At 46.2% G+C, this 25,615-nt stretch overlaps 1 protein-coding gene across 4 annotated transcripts in view; it reads right to left on the bottom strand.

The window, feature by feature from the left end:
• LOC144141264 (uncharacterized) overlaps positions 1-22,790 on the bottom strand; it is a 28,065-nt gene extending 5,275 nt beyond the window's left edge. Inside the window, exons 1-5 of one of the 4 annotated variants that reach the window (XM_077672831.1) lie at positions 22,504-22,790; positions 21,637-21,803; positions 19,547-19,681; positions 16,608-16,673; positions 8,613-8,673 (exon numbers count right to left, since the gene is read on the bottom strand). In XM_077672831.1, the coding sequence (XP_077528957.1) occupies positions 8,613-8,673; positions 16,608-16,673; positions 19,547-19,648 (229 nt within the window). In that variant the 5' untranslated portion in view covers positions 19,649-19,681; positions 21,637-21,803; positions 22,504-22,790. Of the gene's footprint in view, positions 1-8,612; positions 8,674-16,607; positions 16,674-19,546; positions 19,682-20,696; positions 20,831-21,636; positions 21,804-22,503 lie in introns of those variants that run through there. The other 3 variants (XM_077672832.1, XM_077672830.1, XM_077672833.1) reach the window with 3 other exon arrangements.
• Positions 22,791-25,615: the final 2,825 nt, after the last annotated feature.

The following is a 25,615-nucleotide window of genomic DNA, read 5'->3' as shown; positions in this document are numbered from 1 at the left end:
AAGAGGATGGCATTTCCCAAAAGCTTTTCCAGGATTGACCTTACGGACCAAAAAACAAATTGTTAGATTTATGGATTTATTTGTTCGGTGTGCGGTTCAGTGCTTGTACATTAAGCCAGATACAAAGGGGGCATGGGATGTTAAATCTTCCGAAGGGTATGTGTTGTACGGCTGGTCACCGCGGCGCTGCTACCGCGCGCCTGGAGAAAGAAGGAGGAAACACTGAGTGGGAATAAACTGTGTTCGCCGTGGCTGGAGTCACCCGCCTGTTCGCCTCTGCGTACACCAGTGGAAGTCGTATTAAACAGCGTGGAGACAACAAAAAACCGGAAAACGCCGCTCTAACCTACACCATTCCCGGAAAGGCCCTGGCAGCGGGTGGTTATAGACCTGTTATACCAAAGCAACAAATGGTGGTTGATAATCGTCGACTATACTCCAGGTACCCCGAAATCGCGCTGATGAACAAGCTTACTGCAACTGAGGTGATCAACCATTGCAAGTCAGTCTTAGCACGCCATGGGATTCCTGAGGTAGTTGTTTCAGACAACGGCCCGCAGTTTTCCCGCGTAAGAGGATCCCAGTTCGCAGACTTTGCACGAGACTATGGTTTTCAACACATAACCTCCAGCCCCCACTACCCACAGAGCAATGGATTGGTGGAGGCTGCAGTCAAGATCATCAAGACATCTATGTCCAAGACGCAGGACCCGTATATTACCTTGGTGGCCTACAGGACTACACCATTAAGGAACGAATACAGCCCTTCCCAGCTCCTCATGGGTCGCCGCTTGCGCACCAAGTTATCTCAGGCAACCAGAGCATTACTTCCTGCAACACCCGATAACCTCACAGTCCGGAAGTTCGAAATAGAAAGCCGGAAGAACCAACGCGAATATTACAACAGTTGTCACGGTGTCCGGGATCTAGTTGAACTTCTGAACGGTGAAGAAGTTTGGGTGAGCGACATGCAGAAGAAAGGCAAGGTAGTGGACATCGCCTCTGAACCAAGGTCTTACATCGTGGACACTGGGGATAGTGTTGTGCGTCGCAACCGCACTCACTTGGTACCCTTGCCACGAATGCAAGAGTTTACGCCATCTGTGGAGCAAGCACAAAAAGAAGCCGGTGCAGTGACGCAGTGCCAAGACACATCACATGGCCACACCCGAAGCCGTCGCTGCAGCATCCAGCCAAAAACCTACATAGCCTCTGTTCTTTCGGAAGGAGAACCTACATAGCCTCGTTTCTTTCAGAAGATGTTGTACGGCCGGCCGCTACTACCGTGCGCCTCAAGAAAGTAGAAGAAAACACTGAGTGGGAATAAACCGTGTTCGCTGTATCTGCAGTCACCCGTCTGTTCGCCTCTGTGTACACCACTCGAAGTCGTATTAAACAGTATGTGTGAGTCATTACCTCTACCATTATAAAAACATCCATGCTATTTCAGTTATCCCCGTTACGGGTGGCCATGGCTCCAGACTGCTTTGTGTGATTCTAAAGTTACAATAGCCTCACGTGAAAATTTTAAAAAATTTTTATGAGTTTTCGCGACTTGAGTTTTTGATTATTCTATATACAAGTCCCACCATTCTACAAGATGCACATGCCAAAAATTGAGAAAATCACGCTATATACAGTAGAAATCCGCTCTTAACGTTACTCAGGGCTGCGTTCAACGTTTTTAGATTAGGTCAGTTTGCAAACTGCGCCTCGAGAGGCGGCACCATTTTGTCGCCACTTTGAGAGGTGGCGCTGGCGTTGCGTTGAGATCTAGTTTGGAGAGCGAGGCTCGCCCCGGCCATGTGTTTTCGCTGTGCTGTTGGTGCTCGCCTGTTCGTCACGTCTGTATTAACGTATTAGTTCTGTGCTGTCATCGTGCATACATATTTTAGTGGATCTCTGAAGTGTCGGTGCGGTTTGTTGACGTGCTGCGCGCCGGGCTGCCGTTCGGGGTATGCTTCGGAAGCGGCAAAGTCCGCGCAGCGGCATTTTTCAAAGCACCGAAGGGTCCTGACGGATTGAAGGCGTGGGAAAGCGCGATTCCGCGGAAAACCTCCAAGGTTATGCCATAAACATACGTTTGTGACATTCATTGTGAGCCTTCAGACATCGTCAACTGTTACGAACACGTCGTGAACGGTCAAACTGTAAGGATACCGTAAGGCAGGTGGACTCTGGGGGACGGCGCGGCGCCCCGTATTTTACTTGACATATCTGAGCATCTGTCGGCACCAAATACGTCAAAGTCATGCCAAAAAGCACCCAAATGGATGACAGTGGTTCCCACCTATGTTGCGTCCTGCCAAAATGATGGGCCCTTGCGCGATGAAACTGGCGTAAGTGGCGGTATGAGGGGTGTAGAAAGCGCCGAAGTCAGCACGTACGTTATGCGAACTGAGCTGTGGTTCGCGGTTATGCAGGAATTCAGCAAATGTCCGACATTTCAAACGTAGAATGAGAAGGGTTCGCCTACCCAGGCTATCTTCTACGTAGTCGGGCAAAACTTGTCGGTTGAAGTTAATTCAAGAGGTTTCCTTGTCCCGCCGTGTAGCTACAGCGATAAAAATGGGAATATTCACCCTCAGCTGACAAGGCAGAAGAATGTAGCAACATTTATTTGCTGCATTGTTGCCTTAAAGATCAGCCCTTGGAACAAATGTTACCTGTTTCCAGACGTTTCATCCGCAATAACTGCCATGAAAGGGCATGCAGTGTGTGTGGCACAACATATTCACGGTGCTGATAAGAACAGTCAGATCAGATCCCTACCCGGCGCAGTGGCTAAGGCGCCGTGCTGCTGGGCACAAGGACTCGGGTTCGATTCCCGGCCACGGCGGCCGCTATTCTGATAGAGGCGGAAAGCGAAAACACCCGTGTGTTCGAGATTTCAGCGCATGTTAAAGATCCCCTTCGTGGTCAAAATTAATCCGGAGCCCTCCACTACGGCGCGCCTCATCGCCTGTGAAGCGTCGGCGCGTTAAACCACTTATAAATCAATCTGACTAGTCAAAACTGAGAAGTGTTACCTATCTGCATATTGCAAAAGGAAACGAGCAGGAAAAATCAACCCAGAAGACATAAGCGATGGCTCAACGGAAAAACTACCAGGCTAAACGCTTTAAAAAATCGGCATATCAGGGCTACAAGAAGATAAATGAAGGCTAAACGCTTTAAAAAATCGGCATATCAGGGCTACAAGAAGATCAATGAAAGTTTCTGTGACCCTAACAGATAGTCCATCAATTTACAAACCAACAAAAAAGAATAGCAGTACGACAAGCATTCTCATCCGAGAAAAACGTTTATTTCTTTTAAGAAACCACATTTATACCTGTCAAAGAAATAAAAAAAGCATTGGTTTAATAATTGGTTCAATTTTCTTTAACAGCGAAGCTGTTAACAAATCGTAATTTTTCGTGTCCGCAGTTAAAATACCAATAATTTGGTGAGCGCGCACGTCAGCACTTGGTTTCTAATCGGCTCACTTGATCAGTTTTGTTGGGGTTGTAAATTTGTTCTGGTGAAAACGTGTGTACTGCATTTGCTTCCACAGCATAAATAAAAACGTAGAGGCGTCTTTTCTTGATTCCAAGTAGATGGCTGACTATTTTAGGCTTTCCCGCAGTTTCAGTAGCGTAAGACGTGTTCGGGTATGTTTTAAATATTATTGAGCTATAAGGGATCCCGTACTAGGGAAAAATAAATGGGAAAATAAGTAAATGGAACGGGAAGCAGCCGAAGACAAGCGGACTGTGCAGTGTTTGCCTTGCCTTTTTTTTTTCTTCCTAGTACAGCTTGTTTTTTTATTATAATGTCGATAAAAATGTAAAGCTCTTGTCACTAAAGCGTAACAGTAGAGCGAAGTTGGGTTTCGCATGTCAAAGAAGAACATTAACGGTGTGCGGTGGTCGTTCACCGGCGCCTTTCCAAGCAAGGAGTAGCAGACGATGCGCCGAGACCGATCTCAACGCTACCGCAGCGCCACCGCCTGGTCGGCGACAGCACCGGCCCGCGCCGCGCTGCTTGGAAGGCCGCGCTCTTTGCCAACTGACCTAATCTAAAAACGTTGGCTGCGTTTTACCGGCTGCTACGTTGTTTTTGTCGAGTCCCGGCACAGCTCACACATAGAGCCCCATGTATTAAAATCCTCGCTGTTACGTCGTGGCTCAGAGTACGTTCCCGGTTCATTCATCGCACTCTGCCATTCCGAACCTGCCCAGGCAACATGTGCAGACCGCCATTTTAAAGTTTGACAAGCCTTGGCCAGGCTTGGCTATGGAACTGACTGCATGAAGTCGCACGCCGGTGCAATTCGTCACCACTAGATGGCCTTATGTTACTCAATGCTATCTCCATCATCACTCCGCTTACAATAGAAGTTTCATTTCCGAATGCCGGAAGTGCGTATTTGCTATAGAAGCACCACCAAATGAATAGCACATGCTCTAGTCATCATCGTGCACTTAAAGCTTTAAGAACACCGTTGAACTTGCAACCATGAACTTTATCGTGCCTTGAAGGTGTCGTGAAAATGGGAGGCGCTTTCCCTTCCGGAAAAGCTTAACGTAGTAAAGGCAGTAGACAAGCAGCCAGCGCAAAAGAGAGTAGACATCGCTAGGGACCTTGCAATGACGCACGTGGTGTTTTCCAGCAATTGCAAAAAGCGGCAATCCTACGTTCTCAAGTTTTTTATTGTTTGAAAGCCAAAGTTGCAGAAATACATGCTTGCAAGTAAGGCTACACTGTTTTCGTTCATTTTCGAAGGTTTCCTCACTGCTGCGTTTTCGTGGTTGTTCCGTTTTATCCAGTTCGATGAAAAATGCATGAACGGGGTTCCACTGTACACTGAAAAATACAGTAGTTCAAACCGATGCCTTGTGCCTGTTTTTGTGTTGGTCAAGCCGTATCGAGTGTCGCACGAGGGCTGCTGCAGCACTGTGGGTTTGAATCCTGTTGGGTGCATAGCTTTCTTTTTAAGACCGAACTATTGAAATTTTAGAGACGACCGTCTTTCTTGGGCTACTTAAACCCGAATAGCTTGGCCGGTCTGCCTGCATGTCTGCCTGTCTCTCGATTTACCCTTCCAGCCGAAAGTTGAAAGAATACTTGAATGACAGGTCTATACAGGCAAATCCTTTACAAACCTCTAAGATCTTGAAACACACTTCATACTTATCAACATTGTTCAGCAGAAAGAAAACATTTGGCATATTTGAGGCAAAACATCAATATATAGGTTGTATTTGCAGTGCGCTTAAAAAATACTTGGCCGCTTAAACTTTGCGATAGCAAATAAGCTTGCATTACAATGTTTTCACCAAAAATAGAAAGATGTTGCACCCCATCCTGGACCTCAAGGCAGCATTCCAAGAAGCCCAACAGTAACGAATACAGTCTACGCCCGTTACAACGGACCCTCTGAATCCGGAAAAAAACGTCCGCTGTAGCCGAAGTATGCAGTATCCGACGGGGGGGGCTATGAGCTCTACAGTGAGTACTTTGACCGATATTGCATGCATAGTATATACACTTTGTTCTTTCTACACGCCTGCAGCACCTCTGCACAGTGTTCGCGCGAGGGCAAAGAATCGCGTAAACACCGTTTCCAAAACTTAGCACCGGCACTTCGAAAAGGCCTAGCGCATGTGGTCAAGCGTGTAAAGACGCAAGATAAGCTGAGCAAATAACGCAAGAATATAACTAGGCGCAATTATAAACCAGCTATAAAACATCAGTCGTGCCCATCAGCATTAGCTAGGCTCTTTTAAATCCCCTCACGACGAGGCAGGTTTTCCCGAAACCGTTCGTCAAACAAATCGGATCGCTGCCTGACGTTCCCTCAAGGCAGATTCCACATTTTTAGCGATTTTATTCTGGTCATTGAAACAGATGTAATGAAATAATCTGATGACGGTCAGCTGTAAATTCGAAAGTTAGACCAGTTGGACTGTGCACGGTTACCGGCAGATTGCACACAATGGATGGGGAACAACCCCTACTTGTAGCATTTCTTACCTTTTTCACCGAACGGAACGGGAACGATGCATGCGTGGGAATAATAAAAGCCGAACTTCACTGAACCCGAGTTTTTTATTACATAAAAAAACTGACGAGGGCAGACTCGCCTCCGAGTGCACCACTTCGAGTATTCGATTGCCCTGTTTTCAATCTCACCGGAGTCGCGTTTATCGGCAGCGGCCTTGTTCTTGACGGTACAGCGGACACTGTGCTTAGACAGGCCTGTACTTCTGGCGATGTCAGCCTGTTTTTCCTCGTGTTCAACAGCGTTAATTACGCTTAATTTATCCGACAGTGAAATCAGCTACCCTGCCGCTGATGCCGCTGGTCGCACAAAAAAAAAAAAGCCACTGGCTTGGCTTGGCTGCGCCAACGACCCGGCTGCCAGCAATGTTGCCAGACATAATAGTTTTCTTGCCAAAATAAACGAAAAAGCACACCGGGCGCCGGCCCCGCGGAAGTCCGCTATAAACGTTCAGTCGAAACAATTTTCGCCTAAAATTTAGTCTGTTGTAGCCGATAGTCTGCTCTAGCCGGGTCCGTTGTGAGCGGAGTGGACTCCATTTAAAATGCATGGGTACCATACAAACCAACAGAAATGGTCTGTTGTAACCGAAAGTCCGTTGTTGCCGGATCCGCTGTAACGAGCGTAGACTGTACTTCCAGTAGATGCTGTATGAGCAGTGGAATGTAGCAAAGCTGAATTAGTTTGAGCAAACCTCCACTATGGTTATTGTGGAAGGAGCAGGATGGGAGGGGAAGAGCGTGAGAGGTGGGAGGGAAAAAATGAGGCATTTATGTGCCACAGCCGGCAAAAGACTCTTCTATCACTATTTGTAGCGAGTTGAGCAGATATGCTGCCATTTTTTTTATACAACTGCACATGCACTTCCGATATACATCACACACACACACAAAAGAAAACAGGAATCAGCACAGCAGAGCCCATTGTTGCGGGCAAAAATGCCAGTTTGTAGCACACACAGCTCGTCCACAACGAAGTTTACATGGCTCAGAGCCAGGAATACTTTAACAAATACAATAAATAATTGATTTACGGGTCGTAAGAGGGACGCCTTGGTACTCTTTTTGTTTCTCCTTCGGAGAAACATATAAACAAATTTATACGTCATATGTAACTTTTTTTCTTCACGTTAGTTGAGCATAACTTTCCATTTCAGTAGTGAACTAGTTCCCTCTAATGGCAAGTTTCATTTGACTCTTATTTCTTACTGTGCAGTACATCCGACATAACTTCAGTTTCGATTTCGGGTTGCGTGGGACGTAAGTCGGAGCATTCCAGTAAAATTATGTTCGATCCAATTTCAATTTTTCACTTTGGGTTACTCAGATGGAACTCAAAATATTGGGTTAAAGTTCCGTCAGACAAAACATCACAATTTTACTTTGGCCTTCCTTGGACAGAACTGAAATTTCCATCTGACGTTACCTCAGATGCAACATTAACTTTGGGTTAAAGTTCCGTCAGACATAGTTTCAATTTTAACTTTTGGTTTCGTCAGACATCACTCTTTAACTTTTGGTTTCGTCAGACATCACTCTTTATGTGCATTTGGGGGCCACCAGCCACTGGCGCTGCTAGCCAGACTGCAGCGTATTTAATTACCACGTTAAAGCCATCCCATGGATACACAAAGCGACACACAAAACTACCTTCTGCGTCCCTGGCTCACCGCAACTTCGTACTCAGTGTTATTAAAAGCGGAGTTGTCGTAGCCAGCCGTAATGTGTCTGCCGTGACACGTAATGTATTAAAAAGAGCAAGAAAATGCCGAGCGCCCCCCAAAAGGAAGAGAGAGATACAGACAACCTGTGCGCCATGCAGCTTATCTTCGTTAGTGATATGGCTTGCCCGTGCACGAATGCGAGATGGAAAGAAAGCATTTTAAGAGTGGAGATGTTGTACTGGCCATAACATGTGGGGCATAACGCACTAAAAATACCAAGAAAATGCGGAGTGCTTGTCAGCGCGTGTCTCTCCAGGAACGCAATGCATGTGTTGTGCACGTACACGCCGCTGCGCCCTAGTGGTCATCAAGTGCTGCCACACATGTAATGGTTGCGATGAGGCACACGATGATATCGATGGATGTAACGATGATTACAGCTAGCACAGTGCAAACTGACGACTGAACATGTAAATAAACAATTTCAAACTTGCATAAATGTGTGGTAATGTGCCCACCTTCAGTGCTTGCGTAGAAAGAAATCCTACAGCTTTGCTAGGGTTGAAACCTCACACGACTTAGTGCAAGCTTCGGCAGTTTTTTTCGTTTCGACCGTGGTTCCGTGTATTCCTCCTGCCCTCTGTAACCATACTGCACAACATTTCGCATGTGTTTTTGCAGTACTGACTGCGTTATGCAAATGTCGTTATGTCCTCCCTGTTATGCAAATTGGCTGTTGACGTCACGCCATACAAGCTATACCGCTGACTACATGAGTCTAGCAATTTTGTTTTCCGATAACTGAAAACTGTGCCACACAGCGACTTTGGCATGAATGATGCAGTCATCAGAGGCTGGCAAAAACAGCAGGATGAACTTTTTGCCTGTTTAGAGCAACATCACCTTTTTCAGCAACCAGCAGCCGTTCTGGTGAAGCAGCTGAAGCTTCACAACGAAGAGGAGACTGCGAAGGGACCACCAGTCTCATGTGAGGACATTCAGGCGAAAGCACTACCGTCAGCCTAGCAAGACGGAATGGGTAAGGTGAGGATAGGTCCCAAACAGTCATGGGCACGTTACCGGAAAAAAGTAACAGTGTTACAGTTACAGTTACCTAACCCAAAAAAGTAACTCAGTTACAGTTACGAATTTTCCAAAAGTAACTAGTTACCGTTACAGTTACTGCAAAAAAGTAACGTCGTTACTTTTCCGTTACTGTATAAAACTAAGTAATAGCTAAAAATATTTGGCTTATTTAATAGAAACGTATGCATGCAGGTAGTAAAAATTTCACCTGGTAAAGCCTACACGAGGGGAACCTAAAATGATGCACTCTCATGCCCAAACCAAGAATGGTTGTGTACGCCTTATTTTTTTTATTACAGAAGTTTTGCTATCCATCATAAGGAACTTTATTTTTTTTTGTTGTTGCTGCACTCTCGCTGCAAGAAATTTATTTGCAAACATCATTGTAGCATAGAATTAGTGGTTTTTCAAAGTTGGAATCAGAAAGTCAATGTCAACTTAATTTATTTTCGCCTACAATGCCGTCGCTTGACTGCCCCGCGTAAGTGAGAGAGAATGGGATGTGGCGAAGATGTGGCGAAAATGGTTCAGCCGCGCGTCAACATGCATCCACGTGCGCTTAGGCGCATGTCGCAGCGTTATTTATGGCCTGGGTGAGAGCGATGTCGTGCTGCTGAGGAAAACACTGCAGCTTAAACTTAGAAACTTCGAGCCCTTAGTAGACCACGTGGGACACCACGCACACGTGCACGCCTAAACATTTCTAGACCAGTTGTTTTTCACCCATGAGAAGGGAGTGTGCTGGCATACATGAAGTAGACGAGGTCTGCGGAAGAAAGGCCAAAAAAGTGAAACGCGCAAACTGTACATCGGTCGTTAATGAGTGTTGCTGTTGGATAATTTTTTTTATAGAAATAAAGTAACTGTAACGATATTTCTCGTTACAGTTACTCCACAAAAAAGTAACAGTGTTACAGTTACAAGTTCCTCTAACTTAAAAGTAACTAGTTACAGTTACAAGTTACTAAAAAAGTAACTAGTTACCGGTAACGCGTTACTAGTAACTAGTTACTGCTTAAGACTGGTCCAAGATTATGCGGCGCAACACACTCACTTTACCGTTGACGGACAATCTGCCAGAGCAGAACAAGAGAAACTGCTGGTAGAGCTCCCATGACACATCATGAAACTCCAACATAACGACTACCGTATTTTCCGGTGTATAAGTCACTTTTTTTTCTGAAATTTTCATTGGTACGTCTTATCTACCAGTGCGACTTATGTATGGAATAAATCTATTTCGCGGCGGCCGTGCGTGGCCAGCACACGTTAAGAGACACAGCTCTATGGTCTAAATAAATCCGAAGCCCACCGCTACGGCGTTTCTTATAGCTTATATGTCACCTTGGGACGTTACACAAAAGAATTTGCAGCTTTTCTAGTCAAAAACAATGATAATGGGCTGCGACAACCGCGCGCCACTTTCTGCTATGCACACTAAGTACAGTTATAATAATTTCAAAGTAACATTAAACTGGGTTGCAAAAACAAAATGAAGCTGATAAATTATTACAGAGAGTTACTTCAAAGAAGGTAAACGTGATGCTAATTTTTAAAATGACAGCTTGCTGATAAGCTTTGATTTTCGGGCTGCTTCCGTTCGCGTCACTTCCGTCCGCCATGAGAACTTTATTGCACTGATTTACGACAACACGCAAGAGACGCGCGACGTTTGGAGAGGTGGCCAAATGGGTCTCCGACTCTTGGGACTACATTTCTACAAAAACAGTTGTAGCCGGGTTCATAAAGGCCGGAGTGATTATGAGGTTGGTGAAGAAGACATCAGTGAGTCGGAGGACGACAGCGATGCACCGGCAGAACTCTCACTTGAAGTTGCTGAATTCTTTGTTAGCGAGTCGGAGGAAGAAGACTTCGATGGTTTTGCCTAAACGCCGTCTGTAAGTACATGCCATCTATGTGCATCAATAAACCGTTTTTGAGAAGTTTGTTCTGTCTAGACTTTGGACGGTAGATGCACGTGTCTAGCCCTCCTTACCGGGGGATGCGTTCATTGGTGGCCGCCGCCGCAACCAGGTACTTTCACCGCACTTTCTAACGATTTGATTCACCATGAGTTTACGTAATTAACAAGTGCATCTTGTACACCGGTGCATCTTAAACACCGGTGCAACATATATACGTTTTTTTTTTTGGAAAAACTGTCATTTTGAGGGGGTGTGACTTATACAAAGATGCAACTTATAGACCGGAAAATACGGTACATCCTCAGCTATGTGGATTATGCTTACCAAATGCCGGTACTTTGACATGCCTTGCTGCACCACAGTAATGGCCAAAGCGAAGAACGTGCCTGCTGACAGAACACGAACACACATGGCTCACTGTGATGCTGTGCTGTAAAGCCGATGAATGGAAGCTCTTCCTATACACAGTATTTCGGCAAAAGATGGTCTTCAAGGATGAAGACTTCCCTTAAAGGTAATGACTTGAGCCAACAAAGTTCCATGAACACAGAGATTATAAAGGAGTGGTTTGGGATTCTCTGGGTGAAGCGATTAGGAATGGACCTGGGGCTTCCTAACTGCCTGATCTTAGACTCATTCAGGGGCCACATTTTCCCTGAGGTGAAGAGAATTCAGGAAGCAGGCACAGACATAGTTGTCATTCCTGGCGGCATGATGTCGCAGAAGAGGGGACTGCGACATCAAGGGAAGGAAGGGATTGCAAGGGAACTACAGCTTGCAATCACTAGATGTGGTTATGAACAGGCCTTTTAAGATTTTCATCACCGACCTCTACAAAGGTTGGGTTACAAGGGATCACAGCACGGAGACACCGGCAAGGCACTGCGAAAAGGCTCGTCTCAGCGAAGTCGCTATGTGGGACAGGCGGCAGGACCTGCTGGCATCCCGATCAGTTTCAAGAAGTGCTGTTTCCAATGCACTTGACGGCACTGAGGACGATGTCCTCTGGGGCCTCAAAGATGCCGACGAAGCATTTGACATTGGTGACCGATTGAGAAGTTTCAACGAGAAGGCCGCTTATGCCAGGAACAGTGATGCCACTCATGTTCAACAACTTGGAGGAATTTTTGGAGCATGAAACAAGTTATTTCGCGGCAGTTCAGAGCAGGAAAAAGCTAATTTTGGAGCAGTTTGGAACAACTAATATCAGTTTTTGAGGTTCTTTAAATATCACAGAAAATGCACACTGCGTTTGAGAAACGTTGCTTGGAAAATGTGAGAAATGTTGTTTGGATATCCTTTCTTTATTTTCGTCACCGGGGCTGGGAGTAACACGTAGGCCTGGGGAGGGGGGGGGGCTAAATAAAGAGAACTAGTGAACAGAAACATAACATGTGGGATGTTGTATATGGTGACAAAATATAGGAATACATTGTATACAAAGAAGGAAGGATTAAATGCACTATAATGATTGTATAGCAAATCAAAAGTGAAGAAACGGAACGGATTAAAATCATAAAACATAACAAAACTTCGTCGAGTGACTGTTTAAAAAGCAAAGCTTTATTATTCTAAGGAAAGGTTTCAGAACAGAGTCATTTCAATGTAAGTTTAAAATAACTACATTGCAACTGCGAAGTAGGAACCGCAATATTATTGAACAAGAAATTACAGCCCATAGACCTGCTTCCCAGGCATTTTGTTCATAAAAAAAGTATCAAACGCGTGAGGCTACCACATACAGTTCAGGGGTGAGACAGCTGGATCCGATTTGGGAGCAGTTTTTGTTAGCAGGGAATCTGTAGGGGCTAGTTGGTGCTGCATAGCTTGAGTGAAGAGTGCTTAAACTTGAAATAGTAGGGCTAGGTCGAGGAAGACTACAAAACAGGACGAAACGCAAGTAACAACTGATTTGTTAACGCAGATTGAACATATATATATATATATATATATATATATATATATATATATACGTGCTTGTATGAACAAAGGTACAAAAAAGAAGCTTGATCGTATGTGATTACAACTGCACACGGTTTTACATGGAGCGCATGCTCAGTTCTTACTGCAACGAGAAGTCTATTGCCCTTTTTGATAAGGTGATAGATGGTGCGCTGACGTATTCTCCTTTTTCCTCCTTTTCTGATCACATACAGTAATCTCTCGTTATAACGAAAGCACTTTACTCGAAATATCGCTTTATTCGAATTCATTCTGGTCTCAACCCAAACGCATGCATTTTAGGCCGCATAACTCGAAGTTCGTGAAGAGCTTGACCCGCTTAGAGCGAAGTGGCGAACAGAGGCATGGTCTAGCGGCGGCGACCCAGCAGCGACTCAGGCTGCCAACATGGCGGGTCAACGCAAGACAGGATTTTCCCGAGCCCGTCATGCTCAATTTGCGCCATCTGACTTTAGACAAACGTCCGAATGCGTGGTAGGGTCATTGAATTTTGTTCCTAGACATTGATCAATGGCGTGGACGCGATTCTGCGCGAATACTGACACTTGAACTGTAGAATTAGTGTCTTCGATAACGGGGCGCCGAAAAACTCGTTTTGCAAACTTCCATGACTTTGTGTAGGGCAAAAAACGGCAGAGGACACAGGGAGGCTACGGGCCCAAGTGCAAACTTCACTGCTGCAAACCTCAGAAAAAAATTTCCCAGAGATCATACAAAGCCCCTAGTGCAAAACCGGTCAGTTTTTATGATTGTGCTGTGCACCCGAAATGAGCGGTTAATCATTTTGTGAGTGCACCAAACACAATCTCAGACTCGAGCCACGGCATTTGCGGCGCTTTCCAGCGCGAAACTCATGTAGCGCTCCGTGATGCCAGTACATCCCCCTGTAAATTGGCCACAGCCACTGCCACTAATATGGGCGGTGACCACAGACTCATGCAGTGCTTGGTCGAATTGGAGCAGGGGTTGCTCTCACGCCCGGCAAGAACTTGAAACATCCAAGGCTCACTGCCTTTTTTGCACCTGAATAGTGCTTAGCTTCACTGAATACATTGTGTTCTGATTCCTTGCAGTTCTGGTGCAATTAATGCTCAACTGCTTTAGCCTTCTTCAAGTGGTCGCTTATATCAAAATACTGCTTATAACAAAATTTTTCGCCGTCCCGCTGACTTCGTTATAACGAGGGATTACTGTATGTTCAAGCTCCTTTTTTCTACCTTTTTGCTCCTTTTTTCTACCTTTTTTCATACAATCACGTGTATATCATGTCCAATCTGCGTTAATAAATCAGTTGTTAGTTGCACTTCATCCTGTTTTGTAGTCTTTCTCCTTCTTGTTCTACTAGCCATAGTTTAAGCGCTCTCCACTCAAGCAGTTTTTGGAGCAGCGAAATCTTGATTTTGGAGCAGAAAAACGTTGATTTGGAGCAGTTAGTGACATTTATTATGTCACCTTATGAGCCTAAAAAAAATCGAATTTTTGGCAACTCAGGGGGAAAAGTACACTTTTTAATCGGTTTCAAATGTACATAAAACTTTCAATGAAGTTTTTTCTATCAGGGTATCACAAGGCACAAACTGCACTACCCTTTCACAAACCATATTTAAATTCTTAGGCTCTGTGCATAGATAGCGTAGAGTGCTGTTGAAAATATCGAATTGAAAAACTAAGCAATAGTAAGGCATTTTTATTATCATGTGAATGCCGAAAATATTATTTCTGTAATCCCAGGCTCGGCTTTACGCGCAAGTGTACAGCCACGGCAAAAGTTGCGCAAAGGGAGGTGACAGTCGTCGCACCCCACCAGCACTTCCATTTCAATCCCCAAAGTGCACGTTCACTACGATCGTAACTTGAGTAACGTTGGTATGTTTAGCCACCTCCCTTTTGGCATTAAATTTCACTTCAGATAGGTAGCCCGTTCCGCTATTGGACACTGCTTGAACATTTTGCGGTGATGTAGCCTACTTCTGCAGTGTCGATCGTCCCATTCCCGCCGCTTACAAGCTTGCTGTCAAAGGCAGCAATAACTCAGAATTTTATAACTCCGTAATGAGTCCAAAATTTCACTTCAAGCACGCACCGGCCTCACACTCAAGGCCGAAACACAGTGAATTCTAGGGCACCGGTAATTTTTAGTGCCGTTAAAAATATTAAATTGAGAAATTCTGCAATCATACGGTGTTTTTTTTCCTTTGAATTCAGGAGGTGTGTTGTTCTATTTGAATAACGAAATACTTTTTATAATGCCATAGCCTGTTGTACCAACGCGTGTAAAGCCAGTGCAAAAGTTACACAGAGCGTGGTGACCATCATTACAGCCCACCACCCCCTTTCTATTCAATCCCCAAGGCGTGCACGTTCACCCCTATTCTACCTTGAGAAACGTTGTATGTCTAGCCACTTCGCAGTTGCTATTAAATTTTTCTTTAGATGCGTAACTACTATTATGAGAACACGATAACTAGTCAGTTCACTTCATTTCATAATGACTTCCCTCCAGACACATAACTATTACGCATGTGCAGTAAACCAGGCCTCCTATCGGGTGCTGCCTAAATGTGGCGATGCTGCGCCTGATGCTACTTCTGGCGTTTCAAGGCTCCTGAGCTCTCTGTCAAGCACAGCAATACCTCAGCATTTTATACAATCACAATGAGTCGAAAATTTCACTTGTTTCATACTCAAGGACGAACCACAGCGAAGTCTCAGGCTCGTTGTTTTCAATGAACTCCGGCTTTCGATCTGCGCAACTGACTGTAAACTGGCACATGTTCTCAAGCATTGTCCCCATTTTAACGTCACTGTTCAGGACAGACGTAACCTTGGTTCAGGAACACAACAGATAAAACGACTAAACGGGAACTCGACTGGCCGCGGAACCTAAACCACGGAAAAGATAGGCTAAGTGCCCTGAGCACTTGAACTACAGAGTAGCCGCTTCGCCCGGCAGCCATGTTTTTTGTTGCCATAACGATGCCCAATCGGTAAGGTCATTTCAGTGAGCCCAGCTGGAGAGCCAATCGCACTTCAGAAGGTATCGTTTACTTCATTTCAGTTTTAGCGCCTATCTGTTTGTTTTTCGAGGGTTTCTGAGCATGTGACTACAAGGGAGGGAACTGGAAAGCAGATGAGAGTGACCTTAGCTGATCTAACGATACCAAGGTGTAATCCACTATAAAAACAGCACCGCCGACGAGCTCCCTTGAAAATGATGCTGTGAAAGGCCTATTTCTACGATGAAACTGCCGTGAAGGTTAAAATTCTGGATTTTCATGCTGTTTTAGAGCAGTTCAGTGCAATTTTTGCGATTTTCCTGCCTTTGGAGCAGTCCGGCACAGCAAAATAGAATTGTATCAAAACTGTGCAATATGCGCAGCTGTCTCACCCCTGAATATATGATGGCAATTCAAGGATTTTTATGATTTATCATTTATATGAAAAAAACTCAACGATTCATAACGCATGTGACAAAAAATTGTTGGTACGACCAGAGTCCTTCAATGCTTTTCTCGTCATGAAACTCCGCCGTCATGCTATGGGAGAGCTTCGTGCGGAGGGAAGCAGGAAACGTGGTCAGAGCGCGTTTGGCAGGGAGCGGACGCTCGGCACCTTATTAGCAATGCGCTTTCGCTTTGCATGTCATGGGCCGCTGAAATGGGCTTATCATTTGTGAGTGACGAAACAATTTGGTGTGAGCAGACATGCTGCCACTGCGTTCCTGCCTGCCAGTCTGGCTACAGAGCAGCGGCGGCCGCTCCCGATGCTTTCCGATCTGCGATGGCACCCCTAGCGGTAGCCTTTGTCCCCGTACGAAACTTGGCCAGGGATTTCATGACCAGAGAAGCATTGAAGGACTTTGGTACAACTGTGCAGACTTTTTCCTACTGGAATGCTCGTAGGAGAAAAAATTTTCAACTCTGACCTGGAAATTTGTGTTCAGTTTGAGAGCCCGTGCTGGTGGTGCGTGACACGAGGCAGCACTGTGAACCTGAAGAGAAAGAGAGAATAACATAATTTCGGATCCGCTTGTAAGAAAGAATTTAACTCCTTCTTGTTCTCAGGTGGCGGCAGGACCTTGCGGGCCCCAGCAGCACCTTCGGCCAGCTGGTTCACTTCTGGAGATGGGGATCTGTACTGAGCAGTGGGGTCTTCCAACCCCAACTTATTGGACTACCGCAAAGTTCTGAAAGAACGCTGACCCAAAGTACAAAGATATCAAGTGAAAAATATGGGATGGGCGAACTTTTGGGTCAAGTGCAAAAAACAACAAAAGTGTCCGCACTGCCGACCAAAACTGCGGAGATTTCAATAAAAAATACGAGATTGGCTAACTCATACCTGCCAGGTTTGCCGGGATGGCATTTGGGAGATCTGATAGGAAAGGGGGGGGGGGGGGGGGGGGGGTTGTAGCAACAACAGAATGGGTAACCTTAAAGACTTTTATTTACTTACAACATAGCAGGAAATCAACTGTTTTTTTTGTCCAAACTACCAACAAGTTACACCACTTAAGTGTTCGACGTGGCTGCTGCCGCCCCTTTCAGAAAGTCCTGGAAATAGTACTGCAAGCGCAATACAGAACAGCAGGAACTGAACTGTTTTGTTCTTATCCCCTTGTTCTTATCCCCTTTTTTTATTAAATATTGCCCTAATTGGTCTTCCTTGGCCAGTATACCTAACCTAAACCATGCCCTCTATGCCGATGATATAACCCTCTGGACGGGCACGGACTCGATAGGAGAAATACAGGACACACCACAACAAGCTACAGATGCCGTGAGCCAATATGTGAAAAAGTGCGGCCTCACCTGCTCGCCCAAAAAGTCTGAGACATTGATTGCGCGGCCTTGTAGGAACAAAAAAATTGGCCGCGTATTTGCTCCTTTCGTTGCAAATGCCGTCAAAAGACGATAGTCTTTATCGGCTTTTGCGAAGTAAATGCCTCCCTACTCTTTCCCGCTCACCTTTCATGTTGTTCCTCTTGCGTCGCGCTCCTCCCAAGGTAAAGATACCAAAGGTTTTCTTAAATCATTTTAAATTTCCCGCGTTCCACTGCTCCAAACCGGGTGTCTTGATGCGAACGCTGCCGTACGGCGAAGACGTGCGTTAATCGAGGCACCCTACTTCAACGTTTATAGAACCGCGTTTCCCTACTACACGTGCGTTGCAAGCAGAACGTGGAACCTATCTAGTAGAACCTTGCGTAACTGTTGCCGGTTGATTTCTTAAAATGACGCCAGAAGCTATAGTGGCGCGGGCGACAGCAGGCGATGGCGGAGTGAATTCTTTTTCTGCAATTGATGAAGTATTTAATTTCGCAGAAGTCAAGCATGTTTGATTTTTTTATAAAGGAACACTGCAAATATCACTTCTGTATTGATCTGTTGTCTCATAACTGCGTAATGTCTTGTTCTTCTTCAACAATGTTGACAAGTATGAACATTACACCGGACATAGACGGGTAGATTTAGCTGTGACTATATAAGACTATTGCGCAGGCATTGTTTTGCTTTGGCCGGGTGGCTGAATCGAGTCACAGACAGACAGACGGACAGACATACAGACAGACCAAAATTTCTGGGTTTAAGTAGCCCAAGAAAGACTACTGTCTTTAAAGAGCCAGAAGACATCTTGGAGGGACATACAATCAAGCCCTGCCAATGCCTCCACATTCAAGCCGACGGTAAAAGTAACGTTGCGATGCAACACCTGACGAAAACCACTGAACAGGTCATTCACATGATATGCAGAGTGCATACCTGCCAGGTTTGCCGGGATGGCATTAGGGAGATCTGACCAGGGAGAGGGGGGTTGTAGCAACAACAGAATGGGTAACCTTAGAGACTTTTATTTACTTAAAACAGCAGGAAATGAACTGTTTCTTTGTCCAAACTACCAACAAGCTACACCACTTAAGTGTTCGACGTGGCTGCCACCGCCCCTTTCAGAAAGTCCTGGAAATAGTACTGCAAGCGCAATACTAAACAGCAGGAACTAAACTGTTTTGTTCTTTTGTCTAAACTAACAACAAGCTACACCACTGGAGACTTGCTAAATCTTCAAAACTGCCGTCCAGAACGACCGTGCTCGTGCGTAAATGAAAGCGGCGATGGCGCTGCGCTTCCATCAACAGTAAACTAACAATGGGACAAACAGGTTAACCGTCTGCGCATGGCCGAATATGCTTTTTAAGCCCTTCACTGATAACGATGCTGATTGGTGTCGGGTTCAGGTATACCTCCGGCGCATTGTGGCCAGACTGGGAAAAAGATTTGGCCAAAGACGGGTGCATTTTCGGGAGATGTTTGTTTCGGTCGTACAATCAAACAAAACCGTGAAAATTCAGGAGTTTCCCGGAAAATTCGGGAAACCTGGTAGGTATGCTAACTTTCGGGTCAAGTGTGGAAAGGACAAATAATTGACTACATCAACACATGAATAGATGATTCGCATTTATTTTGTTTACTCATCGGCACTAAAGCTATCAATTTTAGGGGGTGGGCGACTTTTGGAGCCTTTTAGTAAATTGAATATCTCACCCCTAATGGGGGAAGGGTGATATTTCGGGGAAGGCGTTCTCTTGGAACTTTACGGTAGTTATTTTTAGCCCGTAAGAGAAGCCTTTATTGCTATTTGTATCATTACATTACTCTTTCTTGTCCTCATCCCTAATGAAAAGGGAATTAGGTTGTCATGCTGTCACTTCAAACCTTGCGGGCCTGGGCAGGCCCGATCTGTGCCAGATCTCTCCTGGTCGCTTTCCAGCATTTACAATGTCTGTTGTGCAACCCGGGGTAGCAGCGGTTGAGAAAATTTCTAGTAATGCATACAGACTAGCAGCAACGCACACTGGGATGGTACCTGTGGCTGTAGTGGTTTTAGTCGTCTGTGTTGCTTGGCTGGAGGACACATCCATAGACACCTCCACGACACAGCCGTTCCGAACTGACAATGTTGCAGCATGGCGCAGTCTTACTAGCAGCATTGTAGTGTCTCCTGGAATAACAACAACAAAAAAAAAAAAACACCAGCCAAAATCCACACAATTACACTGAACGCCACGAAAACTGGTAATAAGTCTTACTTCCTCCAAGGAACACGATGTCAACAATTAAGCCCACCACCCATGCCTTCTGAAACCAGAGAAATTCTCAAACAATGTGGCGTTGTTGCTATCCGAAACAACTCATGGGCCCTGCATGCACAGTTGAGTTCTTTCTATATGAGACAAGATTGCAGAAGCTTGTCTCAATGGATGCTTGATTGTGGGGATCAACGCTACATAGCTACACCAGGGCTACGAGGTGCGCCGCGATAGAAGGCTACAGACTAATTTTTGGCCACCTGGGTACCTTTAATGTGCACCGAAATCTTGACACAGATGTTTTCGGTTTCTGCCTCCATCACAAAAGCAGCCACCGTGGCTGGGATTAAGCTGTGTATTCGGGCTCGGGAGCACAATGCCTTAGCCCCTGTGCCAACATGGAAGGTAGAAGCTGTAATGCGGTATCATTCTCTGAACCCTAAACGTGGTTCGCCGACAACATACCGTAGAAGGTTAAGGTTCTGTCAGGAGTTTGATTCATAGATCACAACCAGGTATTCCTCAAGGAGCTTTTTTGATTGTGCTTTTTTATAACTGCAACAAGGATTTCTCCTGAGATCAGTTTTTTTTTTTTGCGTTGTAGTTCTTGCCTATAACACTTTCAATTAACTAAGCAGGAATACAGGTTTTGTTGTTACTGTATTGCTCTTGTCATCGGATTCTGTGATAAAGAACTGGGGGAAATTGTCAGGAATTGGGAAAGGTACTTATTACGAACAAAGGAGGGAAGGTTACTTTAGTATGGCCCCTTTTCAGGGACAGATCATTCGGTATAGGGAATGTACAAAAAGAAAAACCTACATCATAGAAAAAAGCAGTAAACCGGGGCGCTTTCATCGCTAACTTTACCCTGACGGTACATGAGGTCCCGGAGCTCCCTGCCTGGTCTACATACAGTGAGCTCACCGGCCAGAGCTTGACCAGGGCTCCCACGGCCACAGTTTGAAGCTTCCACCCTCCACCTCTCCACATATCACCACGGTTGGTGACTCGGGATTTGCGGTGTTGCCAATACCATCAGCTCAAATACACAAGGTTCCCTGTGCAGAATGTTGTCAATAAGAGCCGTGCATCGATGCTGCTTGCTGATACCGGTTCATTCAAATATGGGGTACGAAGGTAAGTGCTAGGTCATGGATGGTACCAGAGTCCTTCAATACTTCTCTGGTCATAAAACTCCCGGCCAAGTTTCGTACGGGGACAAAGGCTACCGCGAGTGGTGCCACCGCAGATTGGAGGGCATCGGGCGGCCGCCGCTGCTCTGTAGCCAGACCGGCTGGGAGGAACGCAGTAGCAGCATGCCCGTTTGCACCAAATTTTTTCGCCACTCACAAAATGATAAGTCCATTTGAGCGGCCCAGGGCACGACACGTAAAGCGAAAGCGCACTGCTGATAAGGCGGTGAGTGTCTGTTTTATCTTACTCCGTGGTCTGTTCCCTGCCAAACACGCTCTGACCATGCCCCTGGCTGCCCTCTGATCAACACCAGCGCCACGGCGCGGCAGCGTACGAAGCTCTCCCATAGTGTGATGGCGAAGTTTCATGACCAGAAAGGCATTGAAGGACTCTGATGGTACTTTGTGCTCCCACTACAACAGAAGAAACGTGCAAAAATAAATGAGGTCTGTTTAACGCAATGCATGCTGCAGAATGAAAGCATTTTTCAGCGCAACAGTGGTAATAGGCGCGTCTAAATAAACATGCAGCGTCAGTCCATTGAGCAGGCAATTGGCTTAACAGTAGGCCGTTTCTCTTCAAACAGCCTGAGGATACGACGCGTGCGCGTATTTTCTAAACACTGCAGGCAGACAGCAGAACATGCATAGAAGGCTATGGGATCCGTTACCCATATTCCTTCGAATTATAATCGGGTTGTAGTTAAATTCCAGTTTCCTGTACTCTTGTACGCCGACGTAGCACTTGCTGGACGCCCGGCGGTCCCAACTTGACCATGGGGTCGCGGACTCTCCTCCCAAGACCACAATCCGACGACGCGGCCTCAGTGAGGAGCTTCTGTGACAGTATTTCGGGCAGAAATCAACAACGCTTTGGGAAACGTATGTATATGGTTTCCCTTGACGGTGACGACAGGACATCACAACAACTCACGCGGCCCAGAGTCGTCCATGTGATTCACCTAAAGCCATACTACGCTCGATAACGAACTTTATAAACTGTTTGCAAACAGTTCCGCTTTGACAGGATGAAAAGTTGGGCGAGTTGGTGTTGACTCATCTTGAAAACAGGCGGGGAAAGACGTTGACTGAGAAAAGAAATACACACGACGACGTTTTTTAACAGGACGGAAAGTTGGAAAGCGCGTCGTCCTGTGCATTTCTTTTCTCAGTCAACGTCTTTCCGCGCCTGCTTTCAAGATGAGTTCCGCTTTGAGTCGAGACGATGCACTACTGAAGGGCGGTAATGCCGCCAGAGTCGGGCTCTGTGAACCCTTTGATGTTTTCGTGCCAGCGCCAAGCCGCGGAGAGCTTCGATAAACTTGTGCTTACACTGTTAATGTTAGCAAGGTGTTAAAATTGGGCACAACCGACCGCGCGGATGATGAGCGGCAACTCGTCAATTCAGCGTTATTCGCGCTGGTGTTGCTCCCTCCGCTGTGTCCCGTCTGTCGCGCCGTAATTATCCACCAAAAGACACGGACAGACAACAACTCAGCCCCCTTGCAAAAGTCGAAGAAATGTGTGCACAGCGTTACCTTTTCCAAAGCAGCGGTGAGAGCGACAAATGTAGTGCTCCGGCTGTAACGTCTTGATAATCCCACACTTCGGGTTCACTCACGGTTTCGTGAAGCGTGGAAGCAACCACTTTCGTGAGCACAGCTTCAAATCGCCCACTCTCGATCCTCTGAGCGAAAATAATGGAGAAAGACGCGGCGAACGACAACCAAAATACAGAAGACACACGACTCGCACTGAACATTCACCGAAGAAACATGGCCAAACTTGCCGAAGTAACAAAAGCAAGCGCCTCGATGCTCGACCTGATCGCAAGAACGAAGTGAAGCCAATCGCCAAACGAATCATACCATGATGTCATAGCACTGCACTGACGTGTTCGATACTGTACTCCGGAACTGTCCTCGGTTGTTCGTGGATACGTAAAAAAAGGCAATCTCTGCGGTGCTGCTCGGAGGAGTTGTTAGAAGTTAGAAGTACAAAATGAAACTGCAAAACAGGTCACTCCCATACATGGATTCCACCATCCAAACGGACTGCAGTACCCAAACGACTGTTACGAGTTCTCTAGTGCTTAAACTTCTGGTTTCGGTTTGAGCGCGGGCAGTTTGAATAGTTGGAATGCGCTACTCAGGCCGACGGGCAACGGAAACGTATTTTGATGCTTTTATAGATTTGTTAGAGGACTGTAATGCATCGCCCTCAGATGGTTGGCCGCACGCCTTTAAGGACGGAAAAGATTTCCTGAAAGGACGATGCTGTATGTACTACGTAGTTTAATCCCACCGGAAATTGCTATACGCACTACGGATATAGCTAGGCGCTGTCAGAATTTTTTTTTTGTTATTGCCCCGCGCGAGTAGCCACGAGCTTGGTGGCCAGCTCACGTGGCCTTCGTACGAACGGCACCGTACTGGGCACCGTCAGGGCAAACTCTGCGCTGTGGTCTTGGACGTGAAATAGCTAATGGCCACGACCGGGTTTGTAAATAGCTATTGATAACGCCGGTCGTGGTTAAGGCTGTCCACAGGGCCGTTGCTTCCAATCCAGCCAGGAACACTAATGACGAGGGCGGCCGGGGCACAATATATGGTTTTGATCAAGACGCGTATATCGTGCTCAGGCCACCCGCGTCATTTCTTTTTATTTAACATTTTCATTTTTTTGTAGGCGAGTATGTATATAGTGCCCCCATGCTGTCTATCCCTGAGTGTCGCCAGCGCTCTAAATAATATCCCACGATGGCTTGATCGCCTTAAGATTTCTCAGACGCCAGATTGTTCAGGACTCGCATGATCTTTCATGGCTGCAGGACAGCGCTACAAGACACCTTACGTGTTGAGGCAGCGCGAATGGCTCCGACAGCAACAAGGCCTCCAGCATCAACGACGCGGCAGTGGAGTCCAAGAAACCAGAGGACAAAAAGAGACAGAGCACTCAGAAGCCTTCCCGCCGTTGGTAACCCCGCACAACATGGAGGGAGCTGGACGACGCTCACGCTCCCAGTCCAGAAGAAGGGGACGACAACAACGCAGCGCCTCACGCTCGGCATCTCAGGAGAACAAGATGGAAGGCAGCCTCGACGCTAAGGTGAGTTGGGCAACGGCGGCCTCTCAGGGTAACACCGCACACAAAGAAACAAGTACGAAGAAAAATGATACCCCACCCGTTGCAGGCGAGGAAATCACTCGCATTCGACAAACCCTCGAATTGGTTCTAAAGGAAAACAGGCAGCTCAAAGCTGAAATTGCTATGCTGAAGCGTAACCAGACAACTGCAGCTAACGTAACTTCCCTCACCCCCACTCCACCAACTGCCAACATCGTGTGCGCCTCCGAAAACACCTCTCCTCCGATTAAAAGGAAATCCGCGGATATTTCTCAGGGCACCGCCCAACAGCAAGACTTCTTGAATCTGGAAAATAACCTTGTAGGCCAAATCAACAAAATTGGCAGCATGGTTACGGCCTTAGCCGACACCTTCACTAAGCAGCAAGAAGCCTGGAGCGCCAAATTTGTCGCCATAGAAGACACCATCACACGTATGCAACAGACTACATCCAACGCCGGCCCACAAAGGACAACAAAAATGTACATGCGTCCCCTTAATGTTGTAGCGGAAGGACCCAAGAAATCTGAGTCTACTGGCGACCGTCATGGAGCAGAACCGCAGTAAAACATATCGAATTTGGCAATGGAACTGCCGAGGTTTCAAAAACAAACGAGGAAATTTGCAACAATACATCAACATGCTCACACCTAACAATCCTGATGTTATGGCCCTTCAAGAAACTAATGGCCAGGCGAAGCTTCCGGGCTTTAGCCCATTCAGTTCCTCCCCCTCGTTGGCGCACAGGAAAAAACGTATGGGAGTTACAACCCTCATTCTAAGAAATATCCCAGTCATCCAGCATTCAACGGACATCGAGGAACCAGAAAATGCGTTAACTGAAATTATTTCTGGGCGGAAACAAGGCGGAGGCAGTATCTTTGTTTTAAATGTGTATAGCAGCCCTAGTAAGACGCACTCCTTCTCCAAGCTTCTCAGAAAAACTATGGACCTAGCCAGACGTCAACCTGTGGTTGTCCTTGGTGACTTTAATTCCCCACACCCGGCGTGGGGATTCCCCAGAGAGGTCAAGAAAGGAAGAATATTATGGGAAGATGCAGAGTCATTAAGATTGACCCTGCTCACTGACCCTACATACCCCACAAGGCTGGGTAACAGCGTCACAAGGGACACCACCCCGGACCTCACTTTCACAAAAAATATCAAGGAGGCCATCTGGAACAACACGCGTAGAAACCTGGGAAGTGATCATTACATAGTCGAAACAATTATCCAGACCGGACCAGCTAAATCATTGGGCAGACGGCATATGATTACCAAGTGGGACACATTCCGGAAATTACGAGAAGCAAATGTAGAACCAGATGGGGCTGCGATCGAAGACTTGGATGAGTGGAATTCGGAGCTCCAAAGCCATGTTGACCTGGCCACACACATTATACGGGAAGAGGCAGACTTATGGCAGGCTGACTCAAGACTTCTACACATGTGGGAGGCTCAAGCCAGCATCCAGGCGCGGCTCCACAAGCAGAAACTGAATCGCCCCCTTCGCAGAAGATTAGC

Source organism: Haemaphysalis longicornis, unplaced genomic scaffold, assembly GCF_048455015.1.
Source record: "Haemaphysalis longicornis isolate Haplotype H1 unplaced genomic scaffold, Haemaphysalis longicornis Haplotype H1 scaffold_6, whole genome shotgun sequence".
NCBI classification, from domain to species: domain Eukaryota; kingdom Metazoa; phylum Arthropoda; class Arachnida; order Ixodida; family Ixodidae; genus Haemaphysalis; species Haemaphysalis longicornis.
This window is presented reverse-complemented; position numbering and strand designations above follow the sequence as displayed.